The 16,198-nt window shown below is 48.2% G+C and overlaps 1 protein-coding gene across 1 annotated transcript in view; it reads right to left on the reverse strand.

The window, feature by feature from the left end:
- Nucleotides 1-16,198, reverse strand: part of Rab3gap2 (RAB3 GTPase activating non-catalytic protein subunit 2) — a 109,471-nt gene that overhangs the window by 63,090 nt on the left and 30,183 nt on the right. Inside the window, exons 3-4 of the mRNA XM_004670118.2 lie at nucleotides 8,774-8,897; nucleotides 7,245-7,326 (exon numbers count right to left, since the gene is read on the reverse strand). Coding sequence (XP_004670175.2) covers nucleotides 7,245-7,326; nucleotides 8,774-8,897 — 206 coding nt within the window. The remainder of the gene's footprint in view (nucleotides 1-7,244; nucleotides 7,327-8,773; nucleotides 8,898-16,198) is intronic.

Here is a 16,198-nt window from a genome sequence, read left to right on the forward strand (position 1 = left end):
CTGGACGTGCACACAGCACTTACACACGATGGAGGTGGACATGCACGCAGCACTTACACACGATGGAGGTGGACGTGCACACAGCACTTACACACGATGGAGGTGGACGTGCACACAGCACTTACACATGAGAGAGGTGGACGTGCACAGAGCACTTACACACGATGGAGGTGGACGTGCACACAGCACTTACACACGATGGAGGTGGACGTGCACACAGCACTTACACATGAGAGAAGTGGACGTGCACACAGCACTTACACACGATGGAGGTGGACATGCACGCAGCACTTACACACGATGGAGGTGGACGTGCACACAGCACTTACACACGATGGAGGTGGACGTGCACACAGCACTTACACATGAGAGAGGTGGACGTGCACACAGCACTTACACACGATGGAGGTGGACGTGCACGCAGCACTTACACACGATGGAGGTGGACGTGCACACAGCAGTTACACATGAGAGAGGTGGACGTGCACAGAGCACTTACACAAGATGGAGGTGGACGTGCACACAGCACTTACACATGAGAGAGGTGGACGTGCACGCAGCACTTACACATGAGAGAGGTGGACGTGCACGCAGCACTTACACACGATGGAGGTGGACGTGCACACAGCACTTACACGAGAGAGGCGGACGTGCACACAGCACTTACACACAATGGAGGTGGACGTGCACACAGCACTTACACATGAGAGAGGCGGACGTGCACACAGCACTTACACACGATGGAGGTGGACGTGCACACAGCACTTACACACGATGGAGGTGGACGTGCACGCAGCACTTACACATGAGAGAGGTGGACGTGCACAGAGCACTTACACACGATGGAGGTGGACATGCACGCAGCACTTACACACGATGGAGGTGGACGTGCACACAGCACTTACACACGATGGAGGTGGACGTGCACACAGCACTTACACACGATGGAGGTGGACGTGCACACAGCACTTACACACGATGGAGGTGGACGTGCACACAGCACTTACACACGATGGAGGTGGACGTGCACACAGCACTTACACACGATGGAGGTGGACGTGCACATAGCACTTACACACGATGGAGGTGGACGTGCACACAGCACTTACACATGAGAGAGGTGGATGTGCACACAGCACTTACACACGATGGAGGTGGACGTGCACACAGCACTTACACACGATGGAGGTGGACGTGCACACAGCACTTACACACGATGGAGGTGGACGTGCACACAGCACTTACACACGATGGAGGTGGACGTGCACACAGCACTTACACACGATGGAGGTGGATGTGCACACAGCACTTACACACGATGGAGGTGGACGTGCACACAGCACTTACACATGAGAGAGGTGGACGTGCACACAGCACTTACACACGATGGAGGTGGACGTGCACACAGCACTTACACACGATGGAGGTGGACGTGCACGCAGCACTTACACACGATGGAGGTGGATGTGCACGCAGCACTTACACACGATGGAGGTGGACGTGCACGCAGCACTTACACACGATGGAGGTGGACGTGCACGCAGCACTTACACATGAGAGAGGTGGACGTGCACACAGCACTTACACACGATGGAGGTGGACGTGCACACAGCACTTACACATGAGAGAGGTGGACGTGCACAGAGCACTTACACACGATGGAGGTGGACGTGCACACAGCACTTACACATGAGAGAGGTGGACGTGCACGCAGCACTTACACATGAGAGAGGTGGACGTGCACGCAGCACTTACACACGATGGAGGTGGACGTGCACACAGCACTTACACACGAGAGAGGTGGACGTGCACACAGCACTTACACACGATGGAGGTGGACGTGCACACAGCACTTACACACGATGGAGGTGGACGTGCACACAGCACTTACACATGAGAGAGGTGGACGTGCACACAGCACTTACACATGAGAGAGGTGGACGTGCACGCAGCACTTACACACGATGGAGGTGGACGTGCACACAGCACTTACACACGAGAGAGGTGGACGTGCACACAGCACTTACACACGATGGAGGTGGACGTGCACACAGCACTTACACACGATGGAGGTGGACGTGCACACAGCACTTACACATGAGAGAGGTGGACGTGCACACAGCACTTACACACGATGGAGGTGGACGTGCACGCAGCACTTACACACGATGGAGGTGGACGTGCACACAGCAGTTACACATGAGAGAGGTGGACGTGCACAGAGCACTTACACACGATGGAGGTGGACGTGCACACAGCACTTACACATGAGAGAGGTGGACGTGCACGCAGCACTTACACACGATGGAGGTGGACGTGCACACAGCACTTACACATGAGAGAGGTGGACGTGCACACAGCACTTACACACGATGGAGGTGGACGTGCACGCAGCACTTACACACGATGGAGGTGGACGTGCACACAGCACTTACACACGATGGAGGTGGACGTGCACACAGCACTTACACACGATGGAGGTGGACGTGCACGCAGCACTTACACACGATGGAGGTGGACATGCACGCAGCACTTACACACGATGGAGGTGGACGTGCACACAGCACTTACACACGATGGAGGTGGACGTGCACACAGCACTTACACACGAGAGAGGTGGACGTGCACACAGCACTTACACACGATGGAGGTGGACGTGCACATAGCACTTACACACGATGGAGGTGGACGTGCACACAGCACTTACACATGAGAGAGGTGGACGTGCACGCAGCACTTACACATGAGAGAGGTGGACGTGCACACAGCACTTACACACGATGGAGGTGGACGTGCACACAGCACTTACACACGATGGAGGTGGACGTGCACACAGCAGTTACACATGAGAGAGGTGGACGTGCACAGAGCACTTACACACGATGGAGGTGGACGTGCACACAGCACTTACACACGATGGAGGTGGACGTGCACACAGCACTTACACATGAGAGAACTGGACGTGCACACAGCACTTACACACGATGGAGGTGGACATGCACGCAGCACTTACACACGATGGAGGTGGACGTGCACACAGCACTTACACACGATGGAGGTGGACGTGCACACAGCACTTACACATGAGAGAGGTGGACGTGCACAGAGCACTTACACACGATGGAGGTGGACGTGCACACAGCACTTACACACGATGGAGGTGGACGTGCACACAGCACTTACACATGAGAGAAGTGGACGTGCACACAGCACTTACACACGATGGAGGTGGACATGCACGCAGCACTTACACACGATGGAGGTGGACGTGCACACAGCACTTACACACGATGGAGGTGGACGTGCACACAGCACTTACACATGAGAGAGGTGGACGTGCACACAGCACTTACACACGATGGAGGTGGACGTGCACGCAGCACTTACACACGATGGAGGTGGACGTGCACACAGCAGTTACACATGAGAGAGGTGGACGTGCACAGAGCACTTACACAAGATGGAGGTGGACGTGCACACAGCACTTACACATGAGAGAGGTGGACGTGCACGCAGCACTTACACATGAGAGAGGTGGACGTGCACGCAGCACTTACACACGATGGAGGTGGACGTGCACACAGCACTTACACGAGAGAGGCGGACGTGCACACAGCACTTACACACAATGGAGGTGGACGTGCACACAGCACTTACACATGAGAGAGGCGGACGTGCACACAGCACTTACACACGATGGAGGTGGACGTGCACACAGCACTTACACACGATGGAGGTGGACGTGCACGCAGCACTTACACATGAGAGAGGTGGACGTGCACAGAGCACTTACACACGATGGAGGTGGACATGCACGCAGCACTTACACACGATGGAGGTGGACGTGCACACAGCACTTACACACGATGGAGGTGGACGTGCACACAGCACTTACACACGATGGAGGTGGACGTGCACACAGCACTTACACACGATGGAGGTGGACGTGCACACAGCACTTACACACGATGGAGGTGGACGTGCACACAGCACTTACACACGATGGAGGTGGACGTGCACATAGCACTTACACACGATGGAGGTGGACGTGCACACAGCACTTACACATGAGAGAGGTGGATGTGCACACAGCACTTACACACGATGGAGGTGGACGTGCACACAGCACTTACACACGATGGAGGTGGACGTGCACACAGCACTTACACACGATGGAGGTGGACGTGCACACAGCACTTACACACGATGGAGGTGGACGTGCACACAGCACTTACACACGATAGAGGTGGATGTGCACACAGCACTTACACACGATGGAGGTGGACGTGCACACAGCACTTACACATGAGAGAGGTGGACGTGCACACAGCACTTACACACGATGGAGGTGGACGTGCACACAGCACTTACACACGATGGAGGTGGACGTGCACGCAGCACTTACACACGATGGAGGTGGATGTGCACGCAGCACTTACACACGATGGAGGTGGACGTGCACGCAGCACTTACACACGATGGAGGTGGACGTGCACGCAGCACTTACACATGAGAGAGGTGGACGTGCACACAGCACTTACACACGATGGAGGTGGACGTGCACACAGCACTTACACATGAGAGAGGTGGACGTGCACAGAGCACTTACACACGATGGAGGTGGACGTGCACACAGCACTTACACATGAGAGAGGTGGACGTGCACGCAGCACTTACACATGAGAGAGGTGGACGTGCACGCAGCACTTACACACGATGGAGGTGGACGTGCACACAGCACTTACACACGAGAGAGGTGGACGTGCACACAGCACTTACACACGATGGAGGTGGACGTGCACACAGCACTTACACACGATGGAGGTGGACGTGCACACAGCACTTACACATGAGAGAGGTGGACGTGCACACAGCACTTACACATGAGAGAGGTGGACGTGCACGCAGCACTTACACACGATGGAGGTGGACGTGCACACAGCACTTACACACGAGAGAGGTGGACGTGCACACAGCACTTACACACGATGGAGGTGGACGTGCACACAGCACTTACACACGATGGAGGTGGACGTGCACACAGCACTTACACATGAGAGAGGTGGACGTGCACACAGCACTTACACACGATGGAGGTGGACGTGCACGCAGCACTTACACACGATGGAGGTGGACGTGCACACAGCAGTTACACATGAGAGAGGTGGACGTGCACAGAGCACTTACACACGATGGAGGTGGACGTGCACACAGCACTTACACATGAGAGAGGTGGACGTGCACGCAGCACTTACACATGAGAGAGGTGGACGTGCACGCAGCACTTACACACGATGGAGGTGGACGTGCACACAGCACTTACACGAGAGAGGCGGACGTGCACACAGCACTTACACACAATGGAGGTGGACGTGCACACAGCACTTACACATGAGAGAGGCGGACGTGCACACAGCACTTACACATGATGGAGGTGGACGTGCACACAGCACTTACACACGATGGAGGTGGACGTGCACGCAGCACTTACACATGAGAGAGGTGGACGTGCACAGAGCACTTACACACGATGGAGGTGGACATGCACGCAGCACTTACACATGAGAGAGGTGGACGTGCACACAGCACTTACACACGATGGAGGTGGACGTGCACACAGCACTTACACACGATGGAGGTGGACGTGCACACAGCACTTACACACGATGGAGGTGGACGTGCACACAGCACTTACACACGATGGAGGTGGACGTGCACACAGCACTTACACACGATGGAGGTGGACGTGCACATAGCACTTACACACGATGGAGGTGGACGTGCACACAGCACTTACACATGAGAGAGGTGGATGTGCACACAGCACTTACACACGATGGAGGTGGACGTGCACACAGCACTTACACACGATGGAGGTGGACGTGCACACAGCACTTACACACGATGGAGGTGGACGTGCACACAGCACTTACACACGATGGAGGTGGACGTGCACACAGCACTTACACACGATGGAGGTGGATGTGCACACAGCACTTACACACGATGGAGGTGGATGTGCACACAGCACTTACACATGAGAGAGGTGGACGTGCACACAGCACTTACACACGATGGAGGTGGACGTGCACACAGCACTTACACACGATGGAGGTGGACGTGCACGCAGCACTTACACACGATGGAGGTGGACGTGCACGCAGCACTTACACACGATGGAGGTGGACGTGCACGCAGCACTTACACACGATGGAGGTGGACGTGCACGCAGCACTTACACACGATGGAGGTGGACGTGCACACAGCACTTACACATGAGAGAGGTGGACGTGCACACAGCACTTACACACGATGGAGGTGGACGTGCACGCAGCACTTACACACGATGGAGGTGGACGTGCACACAGCAGTTACACATGAGAGAGGTGGACGTGCACAGAGCACTTACACACGATGGAGGTGGACGTGCACACAGCACTTACACATGAGAGAGGTGGACGTGCACGCAGCACTTACACATGAGAGAGGTGGACGTGCACGCAGCACTTACACACGATGGAGGTGGACGTGCACACAGCACTTACACGAGAGAGGCGGACGTGCACACAGCACTTACACACAATGGAGGTGGACGTGCACACAGCACTTACACATGAGAGAGGCGGACGTGCACACAGCACTTACACATGATGGAGGTGGACGTGCACACAGCACTTACACACGATGGAGGTGGACGTGCACGCAGCACTTACACATGAGAGAGGTGGACGTGCACACAGCACTTACACACGATGGAGGTGGACGTGCACACAGCACTTACACACGATGGAGGTGGACGTGCACATAGCACTTACACACGATGGAGGTGGACGTGCACACAGCACTTACACATGAGAGAGGTGGATGTGCACACAGCACTTACACACGATGGAGGTGGACGTGCACACAGCACTTACACACGATGGAGGTGGACGTGCACACAGCACTTACACACGATGGAGGTGGACGTGCACACAGCACTTACACACGATGGAGGTGGATGTGCACACAGCACTTACACACGATGGAGGTGGACGTGCACACAGCACTTACACATGAGAGAGGTGGACGTGCACACAGCACTTACACACGATGGAGGTGGACGTGCACGCAGCACTTACACATGAGAGAGGTGGACGTGCACACAGCACTTACTTTTGACAAAACCTAATACATTCACTTGCAAATGAACCTATTTCACACACTGAACACACAGAGAAACAATAAAGTTCACTCGCACCTACCCTTCTTCAACATTTAAAGAACCGCTCCAGCCAACGGCAAACTGCATTTCTTCCTTTCCTTTATCACTATATTTCCATTTTGCTGAAAAAATAGATAGCATATAAAATAAATTTGTAATATACTAAGGCAGCAGTTTATGAGTTTTGTTCTTTCCCCTTAAAAAGATAGGTATAAAATTAGTCATGTGTATTAACTGGCATAGGTCTTTTTATAGATAAATAGTTAACTTGTTTTGTGCTTGCGTGTCTAAGTAGTATGTGTGTGGTAATATGTGTATGTGTCATGCAGTGCCCAGAGCAGAAGTCTCTTACTGATCCTGAACCTTCAATCCTCTGGTCTCTGTCCCTCCCTAGTGGGCCTGGGGTTATAGGTGTGCATGGCCACACCCAGCTGTTTATGTGAGTTCTGGAGAGGTGAACTCTGGCAGCCTCAGGTCCCCTCAGGCCCTTATCCTTGCCATAGAAGCACACTGAACTACTGAGCCATGTCTCTACCCCATGACAAATTTTTGATTTTTTAAAATGATTTTTATAAAATCACCTTGTCTCCTAGCCATTAGTCTCTCCCTTCTTTAAATAAACCCACATAATACATTATTCTATGAGTAGTTCTTGCAGAATAGGTATTAACTCCCATGAACTAACCTACTTTATTTACAAAAGTATTTTTATTTTCAAATGAGAGAGACTATTTTCACATTACATTTATGCTACGGGGGACAAATTTGCCTTAGAAGACTATCCTATAGGCATTATATATAACCTTGGTTTGTTCTGTGATTTTTTTTGTTTGTTTTGTTTTTCGAGGTAGGGCTAGCCCAGGTTGACATAGAATTCACTCTGTATACTCAGGGTAGCCTCGAACTCATGGTGATCCGCCTACCTCTCTGCCTCCTGAGTGCTGGGATTAAAGGCGTATGCCACCACCATGCCCAGCCTGTGAGATTTTTTTATAGCCTATAAAGCCCCAAATCTTACATATTTTTTTTATCTTGAACAAAAGTTTTGTGAACTGAAAATGCATGCACCATGTAAAAATCCATAGTACTGTGAATTTTCAAATCATCAAATCATGCCTCTCACATTGTTACTCTGTTTGGCACTGAGTACCCCTTGCAAGAAGTATGCCATGGCCAGGACTGACTGATGTGCCTGAGAGATAAAAAATGTTGCAGCCAAGGAAAAAAAAAAAAAAAAAAAAGGAAACAAGCCAGGCGTAGTGGCACACGCCTTTAATCCCAGCACTTGGGAGGCTGAGGTAGGAGTATCGCCATGAGTCTGAAGTCAGCCTGAGCTACAATGAGATCATGCCTATGGAAGGGAAGAAGGGAAGAAAGAAAAAAGAAGAAGAAAGAAAGAAAAAGAAAGAAGGAAGAAAAGCATGCAAATATTATTTAACGCTTAGCATGTATCATCAATGCCACTACATAATATATGCAATATAAATGGTTTTTAATTTCCAAATAATCCATATTCTGTTCCATTCTATACATTAAAACAAAGGCAGCAAAAATTAATGGCATACTCACGCACTAGAAACACAGCTTTCTGCTCCCGAGCTATAACCATAAGATCATTGGTTGGAGATAGGGATAAAACACAATCTTGAAGCCAGGAAGTGTGTTGTGTTTTGCAAGTACTCCCTTCTTCTTCCTATGCATAAAAATACAATTACTATACAAGTATAAATATCAAAGACTGACTGACTTAGCTTATCTGCCTTGATGGTAAGAATAAAAGGAAAAGAGATCAATTCATAATTTCATTCCAGAGCTTTATGTTTCTTACCAAAATATGTTAATGTTCACCAACAAACAAAATTCTCACTACAAGCACATCTGTGAGTATTAATACAAACCCTCATATCCAGTAATAACTCAGTCTCGGAGACTGGTGGTGGCCAGACGGGAGCAGGGGTCAGCTCTGACGCTGATGGGACTCTGTTCAGCAGAGCTGCGCAACCAAGACGTTCTTTGGCAGGGCCAAGACGTCTTTCAGTGATCCCTGAGTGCCTGCTGTCTGACAGTTTGTGCCATTGCTATCTTTTCCTTGGAATTTTTGGAATTATAAGTTTATTACTGCTTATTTTTGCTTTTATTTCCCCCTTCTCAGTAGTAGTAGGAGAATCCAATTCAGATGTATTTATACAGTCACCAACGATTAAGCAGAAATTTCTGAGGCTGTAAAGTTTAAACAGATTATGGACTCTGAAACTACGACTAGTTTGAAAATACAAAGCTTCACAACACCACAAATGTTATTTTACCTAATGAGACACGTTCCTCACAATGCTATGCTACATGCCTTACCAACTGTTCCCAAGAAACATTACTTATGATTATAGGAATTAATGGGCACATTTCCTAAACCTACACATGACTTACTAGAAAAGGAGCCTGAAATGCTAGGGGACAAAAGTAATCATCTTTCAAATAACTGGGTTGGGCCCACACAAGGAAGTAAGACAACATATGTACCTTTCAGAATTAACAAGAGTTTGGTGGGCTCCTAAAAGAAAGAGAACACTACAACACATTGGTTGAATAGATCAACCTTTACCATATACAGGGGCATATATTAATGGAGTAAGGATGGTTTGGAAAGATGGAAAAAGAGTTAAATATAAAATCATCCCTTTGGGCTGGAGTGATGGCTTAGCGGTTAAGCGCTTGCCTGTGAAGTCTAAGAACCCCGGTTCGAGGCTTGATTCCCCAGGAACCACATTAGCCTGATGCACAAGGCAGCGCACGCACCTGGAGTTCATTTGCAGTGGCTGGAGGCCCTGGCGCGCCCATATTCATATTCTCATTCTCATTCTCTCTCTCTCTCTCCGTCTCTGCCTCTTTCTCTCTGTTGCTCTCAAATAAATAAATAAAAATAAACAAAAAAATTTAAAATCTTCCTTTGATGGAGAGACTTGCAAGGTTAGGACCAAATTGTAAAATGGAGCAACAAAGAAAAGTCACAGAGAGACAATTAAATCAGTACTAGATTAGAAATAGAGAAATGTACTGCTATTCAGGCCGCAAGATAATAATATGTAGAGAGTGGCTAACACAGTCCTTTCTGAGGTTTAAAAAAAAAGTCTTATCACCTTATAACCGCAAGAGCTGCCTGCCAGGGCTCTTGGCTAGTTTCCATTTGCCTAGGTAAGGCTTGCAATCCTTGACTTTCTTGTTTAAGATGTTATCAGAATGTCTATGAACAAAGAGGTTCATGAGTTAAGCAGAAAAGCAGGGGAAACCAAGGGAAAAGAGGAATATTGTGCAAGATTTCTTGGAGAATAGAAGCCACATGAGTAAGTTACTATGCCTTGCTTACAAAAAACATAGTGCATGAATAAAAAAGCAGAGTTTTGCTCTGAGTCCAGTGTGTTTCACCTGAACCACTGGTCCACATCATTTCCTCACAACGGCGACTCCACATGACTCCTTCGAGTTCTACAACCCGGCTGAGGCTGGACCTGGGCAGGAGATTTGGCAGATAACCCTGTTCTCAGAGAAATAGCTAGGGTATTTATAGGTATAGATGGCAATCAACCATTATTACATGACTGTATGGTTCCTGGAGCACTAAGTAACTTACTGTAATGCTTCTTGATTTTTATTTGGCCTTCAAGGTGTTATCTTTTTTTTAGGTTGTATATTTATTGACGACATAAATCCCATTGTTAAAATTCAACAGGCATAGGTCTTCCTTAGAAAATCTCTCATAGTCCTATACTCTAGCCACTCAACTGCCTGCTCTAGAGACAAAAAGGGAAATCTTCTCCTGGGTGTTATTTTACGCACTTATGAACAAATGCAATGACTGTCCTTTTCTCCCCCTTTCTCATGAGAATAGGAGCACAGTATGTCAGGCTTGATAATTTCCTTTCTTCTCTTAACATACACCTCACATTTAATTCTACAAGAAGTTTCATATTGTTCCAAATTTATTTATTTAACCAACTTCCTATTTGTGGTCTTTGCAGTTTTTTGTTTTTCCAAGCTATGCTGCAATGAATAATTTTATACACTTGTCAATTCGTTGGTGTGGTAGTGTATTAGTAATGTGAATTCCTAAAAGAGAAATTACAAGTCAGAGGAAATGCATATGGAGGCACAAGTTGATGCTGTGTGTTTGCCTCAATCACTCTTTACCTTGTTTTTTGAAGCAGTGACTCTTGCTAAACCCAAAGCTCACCATCTGGCTAGACTAACTAGCCAGCAAGCCCCAGGGATTCTCCTATCTCTGCCTCCCTAGTGTTGAGATTAGGGCTTGTGTCAACAAGCCAGCATTTTTCTATGGATCATGGGGTACAAACTGAGGTCCTGATGCTGTGCAGTAAGCCATCTCCCAGCCTCCCCAGGTCTTTACAGTGTGAAGGCACACAGGAAGCAGGTGTTCACCCACACAAACCCAGGCTCCTGCTCACAACTATTTCTGAAGTAACTGTGTTCTGAGACTAAAACACAACATCAGACACATCAGAGTCAATAAAATAAAAAGGCCTTTCATGACAATAACTCAAACCAAACAGAAGCCTTAAGCTGATGAAGAGAGGTCAAATACGTTTCCCTGAAGGCTGGCCTGTCTCTGCCCTGAACAGAGTAAATCTTACCAGTATAAGGAAATCCTTTGGCATCAGCAGAGCACAAGACAGTGGGCCCTTCAATGGCAAGTTTAACCCTGTTCATCTGAACGTGAGGCAGAGGAGATACTGGTGACTCAGTGGTGCTCATAGAAATGTAAGTGACCCAGACCTTCCCATGTCTTACTTAGTTATTGGATTAACTCTATAAGCAAAGTTGTATTACGGGCCCTAATCTGGGTATTCTAGTATGGAAAAATGGGCTTATTAAGACAATTTCCCACAGGATGAGCAGGAGCAGGAAGGAATGTGAGCAAAGCCCCTAGGGCTGCGGCTGGGGATAACGTGCACTGCACTGCTGTGCTGTGATTACACGCAGCCATCGAAGATGCCCCTTTAGCAGACCTGCCTCTTGTCTGCTCTGCCACTGGCAGTGACCACACATGGTGCCTGCTTCTATGGCTCCAGAATCAATTGTTGGCAAAAGCTCTACTCATTTCTAGATGAAAAGGCTAGTGCCTCTTAGTGGTTCAAAAACAAAGCAGTGATATGGAGTACACAGCTCCAGTCTACCAACTCAGATGTGATGTCTGGAAGGGTGACTGCGTGTTTAGTATTACTCAGCTCTTTTCTTTAGAAGGAAAGCCATGACATAGGACCCTCCCATTTCAACATAAACAGAGTACCCGATGGACACATGAGAGGCATTTATCAACACTGAAAGGTTATAAATGCCATAATAAATGTTAAGAACTAAAGAACAAGCTGTGTCTGAAAGGGAGGACTAATAATTTATCATTATCAGTAATTTATCACTATGATGGGCAATTCTTTATTAGGGAGGAGTGCTGTACACTGCAGCATGCTTAGCAGGACCCTTGGCCTCTAACCACCAAAACAGCCAGCATGCCCCACTGGTGACACTGAAAACATCTCCAGACATTGCCAATTGTCCTAGGGAATAATAAGCCCCTAGTCAACACCACCACAGTTTTAGCTGAATAAAAAGACATACTGTACAGTTAAGAAAAAAATTAACAGACCAACTCACTGAGAAATTAGAGTGCTGGGTCCAAGGGACTATGACCAATGACCCTAGAATTACATGTCTACACTTATTCAGTCATCAGGCACCTGACAGGACCACACGAGGTCATTAACAAATGGACATAACTATAGTGATCATGCAAGTGAAATTCCTCCCTGCCAAGAAAAGAAACCAAAGCCTGGAAAGGGTGAGCAGATTACCACTCACTGCAGCACGGCCACAGACAGGATGCTTACAGTAATACAGACCACGCAGTCCTTGGATGATGCACTGTGAACTCAGGTTCCGCAGCAGTACTGTCAGGAGACTAAGCGGAGTGAGGAAACGCCTGTAGCCAGTTTTGCCCGGCACACCATCACCACAGCCACTACTCCTTGTGTAAGGATAGATAGATGAGGAAAAACAGTCCCTGCCCTTTAAGCTTACAGCCTCTGGTGGAAACAGATGGACAAATCCACAGCTGTCACCACCCAGCCCACTGGGCCTTGGAAAGCAGGGTGCCAGAAAGAGTCCACTGGAAGAAGTCCTAAGCTAGCTCTTCCAGGAAGGGTTGAAAGTGGCCAGCAACGGAGAAAGGGAGGGATGGCAGCAGACAGGAACAGGAGTGGACATTCACAGCTGAGACAGTATACCTCACAACATCCCCTGGCTCCTCCATCTCCAGTAAACCTGAATTCAAATCCAAAGGCCCAGTGGCCACACAGTCCAAGTGAGGAGCTTTTGCAAAGCAAAGTGTAATAGGAGAGGAGAGGAGAGGAAGACACTGCAGGACAGGCAGGGAACAGAGAACTTCTATATACTGTGCCCAGGAGCTCACCCTTCATCGGCAAGGACATGGGGAACATGTGGGATTCTTTAAGCAGTCAGATTCCCATGGACAGATTCATATTTTCTCTCCTTGTGCAATAAATATAATTTTACATCCCACTTGATCTGTTTGCTCCCTGCTTGTCTTTCAGTCTGTGACATATAGAAGGTAACAATGCCCAAAATAATACCAGCCCTTACAATCTGTGATATGCTCCAAATTTAAAAAAATGTTTTAAAATATTTTATTTTTATTTATTTATTTGACAGAAAGAGGAAGAGAGAGGGGGACAGGGAGAGGAAGAGAAAATGGGCACATCAAGGCCTCCAGCCACTACATACGAACTCCAGGTGCATGTGCCACCTTGTGCATCTGGCTAACATGGGTTCTGGGGAACTGAACCTAGGTCCTTTGGCTTTGCAAGCAAATGTCTTAAGCGCTAAACCACCCCTGCAGCCCTGCTCCAAATTTTTAAGTTCAATTTTATCTCATTATTTGAAAAGTGCCTCTCTAGGCACCAAAAACTTTGGCCCCAAGGCAAGATGTGTGCTTTATAGCCAGTGTGACAGTGTACACTTCTAATCTCAGCTGTTTGAGAGACCGAGGCAGGAGGATCTTGAGCTTGGGGCCAATTTGAGCAACATGTACAAAACACATCTTAAAGGAGCAAAACAAAACAAAAAAGAGTTGCAGTTTAAAGTACAGTTTAAAGTTTAAAGCCAGGATGCCTTAGTCTCAGCACTTTGAACATTACAGGAAAGACAATATTCACTGGGATGGACTGAGCTGTACACTGTACAACATTCTATGCCAAACAAACCAGTAGTACTCCAGTGTAATAAATGGCCCCACTGTCCCCTGAAGAAGGAACAAAACTGCCCCAAGTTGAGAACTACTGCTATAGGCAACAGAAAGTCAAAGTAAGAACACAGTGGGCTAGACAGTCCTAACCTAGCTAAGCAGTGCAGATAAACCCCAAAAGGTGAAGGATGGGGATCAATCTGAAATACTTCCCAGGTCAGGTCATTCAAAGGAACTTCCAACGCATGAGTGACTAGATAAAAATACTGGAGGACTGGGAAGATGGCTCAGCAATTGCCTGAAAAGCCTAATAGCCAGCATTAGATTCCCCAGTATCCATACAAAGCCAGATGCACAAAGTAGCACATATATCTGGAGTTTGTTTGCCACAGCAAGAGGTCCTGACACACACTGACACACACACACACTCACACATGAATGTGTGCACGAATAAATAAATATTTTAAAACTATTGGGACAGCTCCATGCTGGATAACGGAGCTAGAACTAGCTTTTACAGCAACAGCTTGACTTGCACTTCTCGGAGAGCGCTCCGGCAGGACAAGCTGAGAGAACGCCGCTCACTGAGGCCTAACAGAGCATCAGCGCACATCTGGTGCAGGCAACATGCACACTCATCATTTTGCTTTATAAAGACAGTTTTCTACCAATTAGGTTTCTACAAAAGCCTTACCACAATAATACTCAACTTGTTCACATATTACTGCCGTTTTTTTCATCTGTTTCTTCCTATTCAATAAAAAGACTGAGCGCCTGTCAACAGATGCTGCAGCCATGGAAATACCAGAGCAGCAGCAGGAGGAAGAGGAGGTCCACTCTCGGTTTAAACGACTCTAATGGTCAGTCTCCCTTCTCTCATGCTCAGCTTGGAATGGCAGCCAGTCCCCTTAGCCTACTCTTGGACAGCAAATCCAAGAGTCCATCTCTATAATCCCAGGGCAGGACTGCAATTGGGCACTCCATAATGGAGTAAGTTAGGCACTCGCTGAAGTGCATACATATTCGGCTGAGGATGCTTAAGTCATGGGAGGTCTTATTCCTCTGTACTGACATAATGTCCTCCTGGAAGTGGCCAGAGACCACAGTCCCCAGAGCTCTCCTCAACCACAAACTGTTTTCTTGGCACTCCCAGCATCAGGAGGCCAAGCTCTGCCACATAGGTGATGATTCCTGTGATGGTTAAGGTGCTGTCAGCTTGATCTGCTTAGTAATAAACAGAAATCCCTTTTGGATGGGTCTGGAGGTTGCTTCCAGGAAGAATTAACTGAGGAAGGAAGTCCTTCCCCCACAGTGAGCCCTTCCCCCACAGCAGGCCACCCCACTCAGAAGGGGACTTCATATAAGCTCTAGGTGAAAAGAGCCCCTTCCTTCCTTCCACTTGCTGCTGCTTGCTGCCTTCCAGTGTGAAGACCAGCATGAACTGAAGACCAGCGTCAACTCAAGACCCATGTGGGTCAAAACTCAGCAGCTCCTCAGGAAGCCTCCAGGCCTTCAGTGCTGGATCAGGACTGCTGAGGCATCTGGCCACGTGGTCTGAGCAGCTACCGGGTTCCTTGATTCTTGGGCCTGCACCGCTATTTGGACTGCTGTAAGCAAATCCAATAAACTCCTTTTTTTAAAAAAATTTTTTATTTATTTATTTGAGAGCGACAGACACAGAGAGAAAGACAGATAGAGGAAGGGAGAGAGAATGGGCGCACCAG

Source organism: Jaculus jaculus, chromosome 1 (genome assembly GCF_020740685.1).
Source record: "Jaculus jaculus isolate mJacJac1 chromosome 1, mJacJac1.mat.Y.cur, whole genome shotgun sequence".
Taxonomy (NCBI): Eukaryota; Metazoa; Chordata; class Mammalia; order Rodentia; family Dipodidae; genus Jaculus; species Jaculus jaculus.